The 18,980-nt window shown below is 45.2% G+C and overlaps 1 protein-coding gene across 1 annotated transcript; it reads right to left on the minus strand.

Moving 5' to 3' along the window:
- Positions 1 to 16,496: 16,496 nt before the first annotated feature.
- On the minus strand, positions 16,497 to 18,060 carry LOC129827251 (N-acetyllactosaminide beta-1,3-N-acetylglucosaminyltransferase 2-like). Its single transcript, XM_055887987.1, has one exon. It carries the CDS (start codon positions 18,058 to 18,060, stop codon positions 16,564 to 16,566), a length of 1,497 nt encoding a protein of 498 aa, XP_055743962.1. The 3' UTR covers positions 16,497 to 16,563.
- Positions 18,061 to 18,980: the final 920 nt, after the last annotated feature.

Genomic DNA, 18,980 nt, shown 5'->3' on the forward strand with positions numbered 1-18,980 from the left:
CACTATAACATGCTGACCAAACCGGACGCCAGCGCGTTGATTTTGTTCACCCACAGCAGAAGCGATCAGGACACGCAGGTTGAAATATCAAAACATACTCTGAACCAATTATATTAATTTGTGGGCAGGTCGAAAATTATTAAACATTTATGCCAAATTAGCTAGCTAGCTTGCTGCTGTTAGCTCATTTGTCCTGGAATATAAACACTGGGTTATTTTACTTGAAATGCACAAGGTCCTCTACACCGACAATTAATCCACAGATAAAACCGTAAACCGAATTCGTTTCTCCTCATCTCCTTCCTACGGACCTACGGGCTTCTTTTTCTTCTTTGGACTTAATATGGCGGTAGGCAACAAACTTTACGGTGCAGTGGTCGAGACACTTGAGCGGTGTGGTCAGCATGTGATGGTGACTACAAACTGTTACATGCTGACCAGACCGCACTCGCGCCATTGCGCACAAGTTGATTTTGTCTACCCACACCAGATGCGATCAGGACACGCAGGTTAAAATATCGAAACAAACTGATGTCATGATTTTACCTATTCCCCCCCCCCCCCCCAGTTTACCGGATTATCAGACACATTCACTGTCACCATGCAATCCTTAGGCTGTACAGTCGTGGCCAAAAGTTTTGAGAATGACACAAATATAAATTTCCACAAAGTTTGCTGCTTCAGTGTGTTTTAGATATTTTTGTCAGATGTTACTATGGAATACTGAAGTATAATTACAAGCATTTCATAAGTTTCAAAGGCTTTTATTGACAATTACATGAAGTTGATGGAAAGAGTCAATATTTCCAGTGTTGACTTCTTTTTCAAGACCTCTGCAATCTGCCCTGGCATGCTGTCAATTAACTTCTGGCCACATCCTGACTGATGTTAGCCCATTCTTGTATAATCAATGCTTGGAGTTTGTCAGAATGTTTGGGGTTTTGTTTGTCCACCCGTCTCTTGAGGATTGACCACATGTTCTCAATGGAGAACAAGGATATAGGCCTAACCCTTGTTATAGCGACAAGCAAAAAGCATATGCTACCACTTGTTTGCTTAGCCATAGGAAAAACAATGGTCCAGATTATATAAAGCGAACTAGGCTATAACAATGATTAACTCCACGATTATTTCTGCATAGTCTACTAGCCTATCGAAGGTCTTGCTCAGCCTCAACATCACAGGATAATGTGGTTGGTTTATTAAATGCTCTGCAATTTAGAGCTATGCCTAGCGCAAAATACCAAAAAGTTAGAATCGGTATGGGTCTATTCATAGACCAAACAGCTTAACAGATAAAAAAACATTTATTATTCAGGAGAATCCCATTGAATCAGGCTATTCATTTCAGTGCAGTTGCGTACTTACGCATATCCTTAGACTGAATGGAACCGAAAACACCCCAGCCTGTTTTGATCATGATGAAGCCTGAACATTTCAGCTGTTTGTCATTGACTTATCCCACAATAGCCTACAGATTTGATCCACATGAAGACCTAAACTTAGCAAAAAAAGAAACGTCCTCACTGTCAACTGGGTTTATTTTCACCAAACTTAACATGTAAGTTTAAATATGTGTATGAACATAACAAGATTCAACAACTGAGACATAAACTGAACAAGTTCCACAGACATGTGACAAAAGTAACAGTCAGTATCCGGTGTGGCCACCAGCTGCATTAAGTACTGCAGTGCATCTCTTCCTCATGGACTGCACCAGATTTGTCAGTTCTTGCTGTGAGATGTTACCCCATTCTTCCACCAAGACACCTGCAAGTTCCCGGACATTTCTGGGAGGAATGGCCCTAGCCCTCACCCTCCGATCCAACAGGTCCCAGACTTGCTCAATGGGATTGAGATCCGGGCTCTTCGCTGGCCATGGCAGAACACTGACATTCCTGTCTTGCAGGAAATCACGCACAGAACGAGCAGTATGGCTGTTGGCATTGTCATGCTGGAGGGTCACGTCAGGATGAGCCTGCAGGAAGGGTACCACATGAGGGAGGAGGATGTCTTCCCTGTAACGCACAGCATTGAGATTGCCTGCAATGACAACAAGCTCAGTCCAATGACGCTGTGACACACCGCCCCAGACCGTGACGGACCCTCCACCTCAATCGATCCCACTCCAGAGTACCGACCTCGTTGTAACGCTCATTCCTTCGACGATAAACGCAAATCTGACCATCACTCCTGGTGAGACAAAACTGAGCACTTTTTGCCAGTCCTGTCTGGTCCAGCGACGGTGGTTTTGTGCCCATAGGCGATGTTGTTGCTGGTGATGTCTGGTGAGGACCTGCCTTACAACAGGCCTACAAGCCCTCAGTCCAGCCTCTCTCAGCCTATTGCGGACAGTCTGAGCACTGATGGAGGGATTGTGTGTTCCTGATGTAACTCGGGCAGTTGTTGTTGCCATCCTGTACCTGTCCCGCAGGTGTGATGTTCGGATGTACCGATCCTGTGCAGGTGTTGTTACACGTGGTCTGCCACTGTGAGGACGATCAACTGTCCGTCCTGTCTAACTGTAGCGCTGTCTTAGGCGTCTCACAGTACGGACATTGCAATTTATTGCCCTGGCCACATCTGCAGTTCTCATGCCTCCTTGCAGCATGCCTAAGGCATGTTCACACAGATGAGCAGGGACCCTGGGCATCTTTATTTTGGTGTTTTTCAGTCAGTAGAAAGGCCTCTTTAGTGGCCTAAGTTTTCATAACTGTGACCTTAATTGCCTACCGTCTGTAAGCTGTTAGTGTCTTAACGACCGTTCCACAGGTGCATGTTCATTAATTGTTTATGGTTCATTGAACAAGCATGGGAAACAGTGTTTAAACCCTTTAAAATTAAGATCTGTGAACTTATTTGGATTTATACAAATTATCTTTGAAAGAGGGTCCTGAAAAAGGGACGTTTCTTTTTTTGCTGAGATTATATTTAATCTGGATTTGACAAACAAAAGCCTGACTTTCCCCCACGTCATATTTATTATAAATTAGGCTAAATGTATTCCCATTCATTTCCATAGGCTAACCATTGTGATTAATGTTATTTACCATCTTCTGATTTTCATGAATAAACAGGCATCAGGGTAAAAATATAATTTTAAATTCCCCCCCACACATTAATGTTATTTATTAAAACATTTTATTTAACCTTTATTTAACTGGGCAAGTCCGTTAAGAACAAATTGTTATTTACATCGTCGGCCTACCAAAATGCAAAAGGCCTCCTGCAGGGGCTGGGATTAAAATACAAATAAATTAAATAAAAATGTTACTTACCTTACATATCACAAAGTCAGCTAATTTCCACTCCATTCGTACGCAAATACCTTTGATTCATACACTGGCTTGTCTGGCTGGCATGTTTTCATTTTAAATAGGCCTTCCTTTATCTACACTGAAATAATATTATTTCAGTAGTACTCTATTATGATTTATTTACATTTTTATCATAGCTCATTAGTACACACTTGTGGTTGAATATATCTTTTTCATGTCTTATGATGTGTGTGACATGTGTGTCAATTTACTTTCAGGTATTTTTGTACACTCACATGGCAATCATAGGCTGAAATAGTGAATTATGGTGTGTGAAATAAAGAGGAGGTGGGTGCTGTGTGAATGGGATGTTCTGCCTGCTACTTGTTTTCACGAGGTAGTCAGTACGGAAGGTGGACTCGAAGAGGGAAACTGCAAAGTCCAGGCATTTTTGTTCTCTTTGTTCTGAATGTTTGTAGTGCTAGTGTTTTTTTGTTGTTTTTTAAGGGGTTTGTAGTGCTAGTGTTTTTTTGTTGTTGTTTTTTAAGGGGTTTGTAGTGCTAGTGTTTTTTTGTTGTTGTTTTTTAAGGGGTTTGTAGTGCTAGTGTTTTTTTGTTGTTGTTTTTTAAGGGGTTTGTAGTGCTAGTGTTTTTTTGTTGTTGTTTTTTAAGGGGTTTGTAGTGCTAGTGTTTTCAGCTCATCTGTGTCTCTCACATTATGTGCCCAGTATGATAGTTTTCTTGCTCTTTCTTAGCAGATAATGACAACATGACAATAACAGTAGCTGATGTAATGAAAAGTTGGAGGGTGGTTGGTAATGGAGGACATCAGGTGGATCCATGTCTGGGTGTTGGGCAGAACCTCTAGGTCCTGGAGAACAGGAGCAGAGTAAAGGGAACAGGGTAGGAGACAGACATAAACAAGCAAACGCACAGGTTAAAAGATTATCAGGTATGTAAAAATACAGTTATTGAATGATTTAATTTAAATGTTTGATTAGACATGCAATAATGTTAATGGCAGACAGAAAAAAAAGGATACCTGCCTAATTTGTTATGTCAGTGGAGTTGATAAGGGCGGTAAGGGATGGTCCCTGGAAAAGATAGAGATAAGTTGTGAGAGAAACTCCTGCACCCTGTCCATGTTCAGTCTCTCCTTGATTGATAATAGAAATACATGCAATTATATGTAATATTATTACAAATACATTTCTTATTTATCTCTTGGAAGGCCAGAAAATAAATTAACAACGGACAGTAATTTTTCTCAGTCCGTGCCTGAAGGTGGTCCTTGTTCAGATCTGGTTCGACAACTTCCACCACATCAGGTGCTATAGAATGTGATGGGCACAGAGGCAAATGAATGGAACAGGAGAAGAGGATGTGGTTGCTTGTGGAGGGAGAGCAGTGTGGGTGGTGGCTAGAACACCTACAGTGATGCTGATTGGTTGCTGTGGCTCATCAACTATTGACTAAAAGAAAAAGATTTAGAAATGAGTTTGACCTTGCCATAGTTCAACAGAAGAAAAACCTTTCATTAACATACTCCCAGAGATACTCCCTGAATGAAGTTACCTACCCATCCCCATTTACAATTTCATTCATCAATTAAATAAATTATTCTAAAGCACATTCAATTATTATTGTGGACTATAGGCTACTCCTGTATCTACCTTGTACAGTACCGTAATCATTGAATGAAGTAGAGTAGAGTATTTCCAATTTCATTTATCAATTAGATAAATAATACAAGCCCATACAGTTACATTATTGTAGAATAGGCTACTCCTGTATCCACACTATATTAGGATACCGTTATGATTTCATTGGTCTTGTCAGGCATGATTTTAGGTCTTCAATCGAAGTTGTATGTTGTACCTCGTTTCCCTTCTTCAGTGAAAAGTAATTCTGCATTCTCCATTTAATTCAGTTTGAGTGTGAATGTGTAGGCCCAGTGACAGTGGAAAAATAAACCCATAGCTCCAGCACACAATGGCATGTAGGGGTAGTGTATTACAATGTAGAATATGTATACTGTATATCCTATAGTACAATGGCATGTAGTGGTAGTGTATTACAATGTAGAATATGTATACTGTATATCCTATAGTACAATGGCATGTAGGGGTAGTGTATTACAATGTAGAATATGTATATATCCTAGAGTACAATGGCATGTAGGGGTAGTGTATTACAATGTAGAATATGTATATGTCCTATAGCACCATGTGTGTATATTTTCATTTAGAATTTAATTCATCCATGAAATAAATAATACTAGCAGATCAAATTACATTATTGTACACTAGCCTACTCATCTATCAACACAGTACATAATATTGCCTATGTGCTTTCGACAATATGTTATCAACTCGTTATCAACAAAAATGTATTATTTTCAAATGAACCTAAATATTTCCTAATATCACAACTTAAATATAGCCTACGTACTCCTCAATTGGATCAAGGACATCTTTGGATTTTTTTTCATCGTCTCTAAGGAAACTATCTGGAGCAGACACTCGAAAATCACTTCTGCCGCTTGTAAAAAAACAAACAAATGAATATCTGTGTCGCCGCTGAGCTCTCAAATACCGTGCCCGTCTCTCACTCTATGAACAGTCACTGCTATCCGGATTCCTTGGGATGTCCTTACCCTGAACCCTAAACTAAGACTAAACTTAACCATTTTACATTTATACTTGATAGAGGTAGGGACACCCCAAGGATCCAAAATATATCTAAAATGTCAGTAAAAAAAATGAACACCATACCTGTTAGCAAAGGTGTCAGCTAGAGATGACGTCCTTCCCCAAAATGTTGCCACAAAGTTGGAAGCACAGAATCATCTAGAATGTCATTGTATGCTGTAGCATTAAGATTTCCCTTCACTGGAACTAAGGGGCCTAGCCCAAACCATGAAAAACACCCCCAGACCATTATTCCCCCTCCACCAAACTTTACAGTTGACACTATTCATTCGGGCAGGTAGCGTTCTCCTGGCATCCACCAAACCCAGATTAGTCCGTTGGACTGCCAGATTGTGAAATGTGATTCATCACTCCAGAGAACGTGTTTCCACTGCTCCAGAGTCCAATGACGGCGAACTTTACACCACAGCAGCCGTGAACGGCGAGCTTTACACCACACCAGCTGACGCTTTGCATTACGCATGATGATTTTAGGCTTGTGTGCGGCTGCTTGGCCATTTTTACGCACTTCAGCACTCGGAAGTCCCGTTCTGTGAGCTTGTGTGGCCTACCTCTACGTGGCTGAGCTGTTGTTGCTCATAGACATTTTCACTTCACAATAACAGCACTTACAGTTGACCAGGGAAGCTCTAGCAGGACAGAAATTTGACCAACTGACTTGTTGGAAAGGTGGCATTCTATGACAGTGCCACGTTGAGAGTCACTGAGCTCGTCGGTGAACATTGGCAGTAGAAGGCCATTCTACTGCCAATGTTTGTCTATGGAGATTGCATGGCTGTGTGCTCTATTTTATACACCTATCAGAAACGGGTGTGGCTGAAATAGCTGAATCCACTCATTTGAAGGGGTGTCCACATACTGTTGGACATATAGTGTAGCGTCACCTATAGAAGTAACATACCAGTAAACCCCATTTTGCCAGCACTTCCATTACCATGGTAACTGCAAGGCCACCACACTTGATAAACTATTGTGTGTCCTGCTGTTGTTCAAATATAAAAACAATTGTTTCAAATAATCCTAACTCCCCCTAGGGATGTGATTTGACTTCTGACACACACACACACACACACACACACACACACACACACTGAGGAAGGCACAAGCTGAAAGCAGTGTGTGCAGGACATGTTGCCTGGAAAGGGGGACTCAGAGGATGACGAGAGCGATCTCTTCGTCAACACCATCCGCTGTAATGTCCACTACAGTGAAAGTGGGGAAGACACTGAGGATGAGAAGAAGGAAGTAGAGGACAGAGTGTAGAGCAGCTTGTATTGTTGAGATGTTTATGACAATCCCCTGGACAGATGTTTACACCAATGTCCCCCTCAGAATACACTGCTGCTGAGGAATATATCGTGGAGTGTACTCTCCCACTCCATGAATCCAATCGAACATCCTGCTGTTTTAACACGTATTTGGGGGTTGGACTTAGCATCCCATGGACATAATGTAGGTTAGATATATCATACAGTACTTATACCACCTGTCCTAGAGATGAACATGGGCATGCTTTGCTAAGCTATGTTAAAAAAGAGGTGAATGGTGGGAATGTTGAACTGGTCCATGACACCCTGACTGAGGTTGTGTCATAATATATGTACATAATGATTGTGTAATAATATCTTTATTGTGGTCTTTCATCAGAAAAATACTTACAATATAATTAACCCAATGAGTCCAATTGCAACGCTGGACTTCTAACCCCTTTTAAACATGGTGTTTTTGAGCTACATTCTGGGTGGTATCGTTGGATTCGTTTATTTCTTTTGCATCCATAGATACCAACTGTGTAAATTATGGGGGCTGACCTAGAGCGGTGTTTGTCAGAAAAGGGAGGATCCCGAATGATTTGAGGTACAAACTATTAAAAGGTGTCTATGAAAAGCTGAGAATCTCACTCGGATGTCCACAAGCCACACAGTCAGTAGAAGGTAGGGGGTTCTTCTACATAGACGATCAGAGGAAATCCCAGGACATAGTGTCTATAATACTGTAATAAACTCACATACTTGCTGTCACAAACTCCAAATAGTTATAACTGACTAGTTGGATATTCATTTCTCATTGAGCAAACCATTTCTATACTTACAGCATTCATATAAATTCTTGCTTTGGCAGACATTTTTTTATTGACAATTGTCAAAAAAACTCATGTTTGTCAAATTGTTTTGTGTTCTTTTTGTAGCCCTGGTTATCCTGAAAAGAAAATGGTAAAACATATCACTGTGAGGTTAAATATAAGGGCTGGACATACAGATAAATGTGTGTCAGATAAATTAAAAGCAGATTTCTTTTGGGGGGGGGAGGGGTCTCAGGACTGATAGGTTCAAGATTTTTTGGTCCAGATGTCTGATTCAAAATTAAATAATCAAATATTAAAATGGTTAATGTTCAGAGAAACATTGAAAAGTGCACAACATTTGTCAGAGAGGTTCATTTACACATTTATTTACTTATTTATCTGTTGGTTTCGGATAACCAAACCTCAGATCTAACTCAGCCATTATGCAGTGGCAGTGGTTAAATCAGTAAAATGTATTCATATTAACATGTTTGTTGCACCTCATGAGTCTGACTTTGCTCATAACTATCCCCCGAGCCCAAAAACTGAGCATGAGAATTCCTGCCCACAGCATGGGACCCAAACCTGTTCAACAGGAGGCAGTTGAGCCAATGTATGCAATATATGGCCTTCACAGTGACAGTCATCACAGTGGACTGTGTACAAAGTAGGTCATTCTGTTTAATGCTTCATCAAATACTGCTGTCACAAACAAACATTTCTTCAACATCAGTAAAAACAAACAACATCCAGTATTTCTGTCAAACGTAGATCCACGTTTATCACACTGTGGTGCCTTATAACAGGGCAGTTCTCAGCTGAAAGGATACCATTCTCCATCACCATCTATCATTTGAGTCAGTTTATAAAGAACCAGTCTAGTATTTCCTCAGGTTCCTCACATCGTTGTGTTTACAGTAATAATAGGTTAACATGAATAAATTGGTACTGTTCCCCATTCTCATGTTCCTCTCCATTGTCAAGTGGCAGCACACCTTCTCTATAGACAATCACCATCATGTCAGTTTTACATAATAGGATAGCCAGTCAGTGAATACCTCACTATGAAGGCCTTGCCTCTTCCCCATTTTCAAGTGGCAGCATAGCCGCGGGGTGCTAAGAGTGCTGCAGCACCTCCTGATAAATCATAATAAAAAAAGTATTCCTATAAACATTTCCTCAGAATTTCCAACATGTATTCAATGAGAATGACAACTCTACAGTGTATTCGGAAAGTATTCAGAATGTCCTTGAGTAGCCCAACCAGATCTGAGGTTTGGTTGACTTTTTCCACATTTTGTTATATTACAGCCTTATTCTAAAATTGATTAAATAGTATTTTCCCCCTCATCGATCTACACACAATAACCCCAAAATGACAAAGCAAAAACAAAAATGATATCACATGTACAGGTTTCTCCCATTCTTCTCTGCAGATCCTCTCAAGCTCTGTCAGGTTGGATGGGGAGCATCGCTGCACAGCTATTTTCAGGTCTCTCCAGAGATGTTCAATCGGGTTCAAGTCCGGGGACTGGTTGGGCTACTCAAGGACATTCAGAGACTTGTCCCGAAGCCACTCCAGCATTGTCTTGGCTGTTTGCCAAGGTCATTGACCTGATGGAAGGTGAACCTTCGCCTCAGTCTGAGGTCCTGAGCGCTCTGGAGCAGGTTTTCATCAAGGATCTCGCTGTACTTTACTCTGTTCATCTTACCCTCGACCCTGACTAGTCTCCCAGTCCCTGCCGCTGAAAAACATCCCCACAGCATGATGCTGCCAGCACCATGCTTCACTGTAGGGATGGTGCCAGGTTTCCTCCAGATGTGACGCTTTGCATTCAGGCCAGAGTTCAATCTTGGTTTCATCAGACCAGGGAATCTTGTTTCTCATGGTCTGAGAGTCCTTTTGGCAAACTCCAAGCGGGCTGTCATGGTGCCTTTTACTGAGGAGTGGCTTCCGTCTGGCCACTCTACCATAAAGGTCTGATTGGTGGAGTGCTGCAGAGATGGTTGTCCTTCTGGAAGGTTCTCCCCCAAAAGTCAAATCTTTAAAAAAATATATATATTTCACCTTTATTTAACCAGGTAGGCTAGTTGAGAACAAGTTCTCATTTACAACTGCGACCTGGCCAAGATAAAGCAAAGCAGTGCGACACAAACAACAACACAGAGTTACACATGGAATAAACAAACGTACAGTCAATAACAGAATAGAAAATATATATATATATGTCACGATCGTGTGGCGGATTAACGGACCAAAACGCAGCAGTTGGAAAATAAGCCATCTTCCTTTTATTATGAAGAAGGCAAGAAACAAAACAAAACACTGACACACTATACAAAACAAGAAAACGACCGTGAAGCTACTAACGTCGTGCACACACAGGCTACAAACGTTTAACATAGACAATTACCCACAACCAATGAGAGCCTATGGCTACCCTAAATAAGGCTCCCAATCAGAGACAACCGAAATCAGCTGTCTCTAATTGGGAACTCATTCAGGCAACCATAGACTCTCCTAGACAACTAAACATACATAGACAACACTAGACACCTGTACTCCACACAAACCCATATACTATACAACAACCCCTATACCATAAAAAACACCCAAAACCAACAAAACAAAAACATTCCCCATGTCACACCCTGACCTAACTAAATAAATAAAGAAAACAAAGAATACTAAGGCCAGGGCGTGACATAACCCCCCCCTTGAGGCGCGAACTCCGGGCGCACCATACACAGTCTAGGGGAGGGTCTGGGTGGGCTTCCATCCACGGTGGCGGCTCCGGCTCTGGTCGCGGTCCCCACGTCACCACAGTACCTAACCACCTCCTAGGCTTCCTCCAAACGACCCCCCTCCACATTAACCCCATTGCATTAAGGGGCAGTTCCGGACTAAGGGACAGCTCCGGACTAAGGGCCAGTACCAGGGTAAGGGGCAGTACCAGGATCAGGGGCAGTACCAGGGTAAGGGGCAGTACCAGGGTAAGGGGCAGCACCAGGGTAAGGGGCAGCACCAGGGTAAGGGGCAGCACCAGGGTAAGGGGCAGCTCCGGACTGAGGAATGGCAGCTCCGGACTGAGGGACTGCAGCTCCGGACTGAGGGACTGCAGCTCCGGACTGAGGGACGGCCCATGGCTGGCTGACAGATCTGGCTGCTCATGGCTGGCTAACGGATCTGGCTGCTCATGGCTGGCTAACTGATCTGGCTGCTCATGGCTGGCTGACGGATCTGGCTGCTCATGGCTGGCTGACGGATCTGGCTGCTCATGGCTGGCTGACTGATCTGGCTGCTCATGGCTAGCTGACGGATCTGGCTGCTCATGGCTAGCTGACGGATCTGGCTGCTCATGGCTGGCTGACGGATCTGGCTGCTCATGGCTGGCTGACGGATCTGGCTGCTCATGGCTGGCTGACTGATCTGGCTGCTCATGGCTAGCTGACGGATCTGGCTGCTCATGGCTAGCTGACGGATCTGGCTGCTCATGGCTAGCTGACGGATCTGGCTGCTCATGGCTAGCTGACGGATCTGGCTGCTCATGGCTAGCTGACGGATCTGGCTGCTCATGGCTAGCTGACGGATCTGCCTGCTCATGGCTAGCTGACGGATCTGGCTGCTCATAGCTAGCTGACGGATCTGGCTGCTCATGGCTGGCTGACGGATCTGGCTGCTTATGGCTGGCTGACTGATCTGGCTGCTCCTGTCTGGTTGGCGGCTCTGGCAGATCCTGTCTGGTTGGCGGCTCCGGCAGATCCTGTCTGGTTGGCGGCTCTGGCAGATCCTGTCTGACGGACGGCTCTAGCGGCTCCTGTCTGGCTGGCGGCTCTAGCGGCTCCTGTCTGGCGGACGGCTCAGTGGGCTCATGGCAGACGGGCGACTTTGCAGGCTCATGGCAGACGGGCGGCTTTGCAGGCTCATTGCAGACGGATGGCTCAGATGGCGCTGGGGAGACGGATGGCTCAGATGGCGCTGGGGAGACGGATGGCTCAGATGGCGCTGGGGAGACGGATGGCTCAGACATTGCTGTGCAGACGGCAGACTCCTGCCGGCTGAGGCGCACTGTAGGCCTGGTGCGTGGTGCCGGGACTGGTGGCACCGGGCTGGGGACACGCATCTCAGGGCTAGTGCGGGGAGCAGCAACAGGACGCACAGGACTCTGGGGACACACAGGAGGCTTGGTGCGTGGTTTAGACACTGGTGGTAAAGGGCTGGAGACACGCACCATATAGCTAGTGCGTGGAGGAGGCACTGGTGGTACTGGGTTGGGGCGGGGAGGTGGCGCCGGAAATACCGGACCGTGCAGGCGTACTGGCTCCCTTGAACGCCGAGCCTGCCCAACCTTACCTGGTTCTATGCTCCCCGTCGCCTGACCAGTGCGGGGAGGTGGAATAACCCGCACCGGCCTATGTAGGCGAACCGGGGACACCATGCGTAAGGCTGGTGCCATGTACGCCGGCCCGAGGAGACGCACTGGTGACCAGATGCGTTGGGCCGGCTTCATGACATACGGCTCAACGCTCAGTCTAGCCCGGCCGATACGTGGAGCTGAAATGTACCGAACCGGGCTATGCACGCGTACAGGAGACACCGTGCGCTCTACTGCGTAACACGGTGTCTGCCCGTACTCTCGCTCTCCACGGTAAGTACAGGGAGTAGGCGCAGGTTTCCTACCTGACTTCGCCACACTCCCTTTAAGGCCCCCCCCAAGAAATTTTTGGGTTGTACTCACGGGTCTCCAGCCTTGTCTCCGTGCTGCCTCCTCATATCGCCTCCTCTCGGCTCTAGCTGCCTCCAGCTCTTCACGAGGAAGGCGATATTCTCCCGGTTGAACCCACGGCCCCTTACCATCCAGTATCTCCTCCCATGTCCATGAATCCTGTGTAGGTAGGTCCTGTTGCCGCTTTCCATGCCGCTTGGTCCTATGGTGGGTAATTCTGTCACGATCGTGTGGCGGATTAACGGACCAAAACGCAGCAGTTGGAAAATAAGCCATCTTCCTTTTATTATGAAGAAGGCAAGAAACGAAACAAAACACTGACACACTATACAAAACAAGAAAACGACCGTGAAGCTACTAACGTCGTGCACACACAGGCTACAAACGTTTAACATAGACAATTACCCACAACCAATGAGAGCCTATGGCTACCCTAAATAAGGCTCCCAATCAGAGACAACCGAAATCAGCTGTCTCTAATTGGGAACTCATTCAGGCAACCATAGACTCTCCTAGACAACTAAACATACATAGACAACACTAGACACCTGTACTCCACACAAACCCATATACTATACAACAACCCCTATACCATAAAAAACACCCAAAACCAACAAAACAAAAACATTCCCCATGTCACACCCTGACCTAACTAAATAAATAAAGAAAACAAAGAATACTAAGGCCAGGGCGTGACAATATATTGGTCACATATTTCGCAGATGTTATTGCGGGTGTAGCGAAATGCTTGTGTTCCTAGCTCCAACAGTGCAGTAGTATCTAACAATTCACAACAATACACACAATCTAAAAATAAAAGAATGGAATTAAGAAATATATAAATATTAGGATGAGCAATGTCGGAATGGCATTGACTAAAATACAGTAGAATACAGTATACACATATGAAATGAGTAAAGAGGTATGTAAACATTATTAAAGTTCCAGAAGCTAATCAGAAGCTAACCAGAAGCTAACCAGAAGCTAGCCAGTTTACTGGCTAACGTTAGTATTCAGCTAACCACGGTTTGTGGTCATCAGCTATCCTTTAGCTTGAAAAGCTATCGCCAGTTTTGTACAACGTGACTCAGACCAGAGCATACGGGACCTATTTTCTCTCCATATCCCCGGATTTCAACCGCAAGCTCTGGACATTTACACCTGGATCTCGCAGCTAGCTAGCTGCTATCCGTGTGACTATTGGCTTACGTCGATCCCGACGCAAACATCAATTATTCCGGAGCTAGCCAGCTGAAGAGTTCCATCAACCACTCCTGGGCTACAATCACTTATCCGGACCCGTTTTACTGCCGATGCGGAGCCCCACCGGGCCTTCACGACTGGACTACCGACGTCATCTGCCCAAGGCTAGCTTTTTCAAGCAGAAATTTGCTTCCTGCAACACAAACTCAAAAAAGTTCTGGGACACTGTAAAGTCCATGGAGAATAAGAACACCTCCTCCCAGCTGCCCACTGCACTGAGGATAGGAAACACTGTCACCACCGATAAATCCACTATAATTGAGAATTTCAATAAGCATTTTTCTACGGCTGGCCATGCTTTCCACCTGGCTACCCCTACCCCGGTCAACAGCACTGCACCCCCCACAGCAACTCGCCCAAGCGTTCCCCATTTCTCCTTCTCCCAAATCCAGTCAGCTGATGTTCTGAAAGAGCTTCAAAATCGGGACCCCTACAAATCAGCCGGGCTAGACAATCTGGACCCTTTCTTTCTAAAATTATCTGCCAAAATTGTTGCAACCCCTATTACTAGCCTGTTCAACCTCTCTTTCGTGTTATCTGAGATTCCCAAAGATTGGAAAGCAGCTGCGGTCATCCCCCTCTTCAAAGGAGGGAACACTCTTGACCCAAACTGCTACAAACCTATATCGATCCTACCCTGCTACAAACCTATATCGATCCTACCCTGCCTTTCTAAGGTCTTCGAAAGCCAAGTCAACAAACAGATTACCGACCATTTCGAATCCCACCATACCTTCTCCGCTATGCAATCTGGTTTCAGAGCTGGTCATGGGTGCACCTCAGCCACACTCAAGGTCCTAAACGATATCTTAACCGCCATCGATAAGAAACAATACTGTGCAGCCCTATTCATTGACCTGGCCAAGGCTTTCGACTCTGTCAATCACCACATCCTCATCGGCAGACTCGATAGCCTTGGTTTCTCAAATGATTGCCTTGCCTGGTTCACCAACTACTTCTCTGATAGAGTTCCGAGTGTCTCCTTCCGTGGCCTCTAATTGCTCTTAAATACAAGTAAAACTAAATGCATGCTCTTCAACCGATCGCCGCCTGCACCTTCCCGCCCGTCCAACATCACTACTCTGGACGGTTCTGACTTAGAATATGTGGACAACTACAAATACCTAGGTGTCTGGTTAGACTGTAAACTCTCCTTCCAGACTCACATCAAACATCTCCAATCCAAAGTTAAATCTAGAATTGGCTTCCTATTTCGCAACAAAGCATCCTTCACTCATGCTACCAAACATACCCTTGTAAAACTGGCCATCCTACCGATCCTCGACTTCAGCGATGTCATTTACAAAATAGCCTCCAATACCCTACTCAATAAGTTGGATGCAGTCTATCACAGTGCCATCCGTTTTGTCACCAAAGCCCCATATACTACCCACCACTGCGACCTGTACGCGCTCGTTGGCTGGCTCTCGCTTCATACTCGTCGCCAAACCCACTGGCTCCAGGTCATCTACAAGACCCTGCTAGGTAAAGTCCCCCCTTATCTCTGCTCGCTGGTCACCATAGCAGCACCCACCTGTAGCACGCGCTCCAGCAGGTATATCTCTTTGGTCACCCCCAAAACCAATTCTTCCTTTGGCCGCCTCTCCTTCCAGTTCTCTGCTGCCAATGACTGGAACAAAATACAAAAATCTCTGAAACTGGAAACACTTATCTCACCTCATTTGCTCACATTGTATATAGACTTATTTTTCTACTGTATAATTGACTGTATGTTTGTTTTACTCCATATGTAACTCTGTGTTGTTGTATGTGTCGAACTGCTTTGCTTTATCTTGCCCAGGTCGCAATTGTAAATGAGAACTTGTTCTCAACTTGCCTACCTGGTTAAATAAAGGTGAAAAGAAAGTGACTAGTGTTCCATTATTATAGTGACCAGTGGTTCCATGTCTATGTATATAAGGCAGCAGCCTCTAAAGGTGCAGGGTTGAGTAACCGGGTGGTAGCCGGTTACTCGGAAGCTGTTTTTCAGTCTCTCGGGCCCAGCCAAGGCACCTCACATCTCCACAGACGAAATTTGGAGCTCTGTCAGAGTGACCATGAGGTTCTTGGTCACCTCCCTGACCTAGACTCTTCTCCCGCCGGGCCAGCTCTAGGAAGAGTCTTGGTGGTTCCAAACTTCTTCCATTTAAAGAATGATGGAGGCCACTGTGTTTTTGGGGACCTTCAATGCTGCAGACATTTTTTGGTACCCTTCCCCAGATCTGTGCCTCGACACAATCCTTTATTGGAGCTCTATGGACAATTCCTTCAACCTCATGGCTTGGTTTTTGCTCTGATATGCACTGTCAACTGTGGGACCTTATATAGACAGGTGTGTGCCTTTCCATATCATGTCTAATCAATTGAATTTACCACAGGTGGACTCCAATTAAGTTGTAGATACATCTCAAGGATGATCATTGGAAACAGAATGCACCTGAGCTCGTATAGCTAACATTTCTATGTGAATTTGGTCGGGTCGCCCACAAAGTTGCATATTGCAGCTTTAAGTCAGTTTCATACGAGTCAGTGATTACCTCACTATAGAGCTGAATTTTCAGAACTTCCCCATGGATCCGTCAGAAGTTCCTGTCCCTTGTTGTCTTTCACACTAAATGGATCTATCAGAAGTGTATTCTTGTTCTCCTTCTCAGTTCTCAGGATGGTGCTGTTGCACTCTGTCTGGTTCCTCATTAACTCCGACCAAAGCTTCATCACCTGAGCAGGGCTGCGTTTGTGTACCAGTAAGATAGTGTGGTACGCACACCGCTCTTCCCCCTCTTTCTTGGGGAAGTCGAAGGTGAGGAAGGCGGGGTGGTGGATGGGGTGGACCCCGAGCCTGTGGAGGCACATGCCCACGTAGACATCATCAATGGGGTACAGGTGAACTGTCCGGGAAATACGGTTGAGCCTCAGGGCCAGCTCCCCTGAGTACACCACCCCTCCCCCACCACCGTACGGAGGGTACAGACCTTTATAGAAACTAGCAGGAATAAAGTACTTGGTAGAGTTGACTCTGTTCGGGCTGGCTGCTCCTATCACATCCCCTACCATGAATCCCTTCATAACCTCTGACCCAGGCGCCCCTGACAGGATCGTCTGCTCCCGGAGGTAGTCTAAGAGAGCAGGGGTCCGCAACAGGACGTCGTCGTCCCCTTTAAAGACGAAGCGTGCCATGGAGCAGCGGGTGGAGAGCCAGTCCCACAGCAGCACGTCCTTCAGGGTGAGGTTAAAGAAGGAGTCGTGGAAGTCCCACTGGAGGATGTCCCTGTACTGGCGGCTCTCCAGCTGCAGCAGCTCGCTGACTTCCACCCGGGGCTCTGCGTGGTTCTTCCCCAGGAGGAAGACCCTCCGCACCACACCGCCGTTCCCTGTCGCCCCTGCCACCCACCCTGCCCGGCCCCATGTCTGCCGGATGGCTTGACGGTTCTCAAAGTTCAGATCCTTGGTCTTGATGGCCAGCACTAGGAGAGGCCCCTGTCCCTTCCTTAGCCCACGCCTACACAGTTTAGCCGGCTCAATGAGGACAGGGTAGTCCCTGAAGTGCATGGAGCGCACAAACATCTGCATCTGCAGGGGCAGCTCTGGGAAATCCTCAATTTGAGACATCAAGTTCCCAATCTCAGAGAACCCCGCACTCAAGGTGGGGAAGGAAAACTGCAAATAGTTTTTATTATTGTTATTATTGGTATCAATATGGTAATTGTACACTCTGCTGGGCATCAGGATGGGGTTGTATTGGCGGTCAATGTGTAGCTGGAGCAGGTTCCAGAGGGCTCCTCCGTGGGGCTTGGGGTCCCAGAAGGAGCTGGTGGGGTGGGGGGCCACGGTGCCATTACTGGTTAACCCCAGTGCAATGAAGCGCTCTGGTAGAGTTTGTGAGATAGGGGCAGCAGCGCCTGGGCCTGTGGTGGTGGTGGTGGTAGTACCATAGCACACAGCCAGGGTGACGTACACACAGAGAGATCCCACCAGGACACATGGAGTACAGCACAGGCATAGGAGAACACGCCGCCACCGCCAATGGTAGCGCGCCATTTAACTACAGAAAAAGAAGCAGCAAGGGAGAGAGAGCAGGCAGTGGAGAGCTGGCAAGATACATTTGGAGAAGAGTGGGGAAGAAATGGGGAAGAGATGTAAGGAGAGAGAGGGAGGAATGATAAGGGGAGTGAGAGAGGAGGGGAGGAGAGAGGTGGGAGATTTTATTATTGCAATCTTTTGTCACTTAAATCAATACAGCTACATGACTAACTAAGAATAATGACTAGGGCCCTGTGTTTTGGACAATCATGTGACATGATTTTTACCTTTATTTAAAGCTTTTTCATCAATTGTTCCCATTTGTTTTTATGTCAGATGGTCCAGCGCCATCCTCAGACAATTGCTTTAATGTAAAATACCGGGAAATATTTAATTTGAAATACCGGATAAGATTACATCTTATTTGAAGTTATTTATTAGTGCTTGACTTGGGCAGATCGCCGAACAGGTGTTGTGCCGAAAATCCCCCCCCCTGACGAAAATCTCCCCCTTGCCAGAGTTCACCCCCCATCTAATTTCCTTAATTTTGTGACTAGAGTCAAATACTTTCTGCGACACACATCATAGTCAAATACTTTCTATAGAACAAACTTCACATCAGGATAGGAAACCGAAATGAATAATTAGTGTACAGTTGAAGTCACAAGTTTACATACACTTAGGTTGGAGTCATTAAAACTCGTTTTTAAACCACTCCACAAATTTCTTGTTAACAAACTATAGTTTTGGCAAGTCGGTTAGGTCTACTTTGTGAATGACACAAGTCATTTTTACAACAATTGTTTACAAATAGATTATTTCCCTTATAATTCACTGTATCACAATTCCAGTGGGTCAGAAGTTAACATACACTAAGATGACTGTGCCTTTAAACAGCTTGGAAAATTCCAGAAAATGATGTCATGGCTTTATCCTTT

The sequence above is a fragment of the Salvelinus fontinalis genome, chromosome 29 (genome assembly GCF_029448725.1).
Source record: "Salvelinus fontinalis isolate EN_2023a chromosome 29, ASM2944872v1, whole genome shotgun sequence".
NCBI lineage: Eukaryota > Metazoa > Chordata > Actinopteri > Salmoniformes > Salmonidae > Salvelinus > Salvelinus fontinalis.

Coding starts and splice junctions, on each gene's coding strand:
- LOC129827251 (XM_055887987.1), bottom strand. CDS start 18,060: ATGGCGCGCTACCATTGGCGGTGGCGGCGTGTTCTCCTATGCCTGTGC.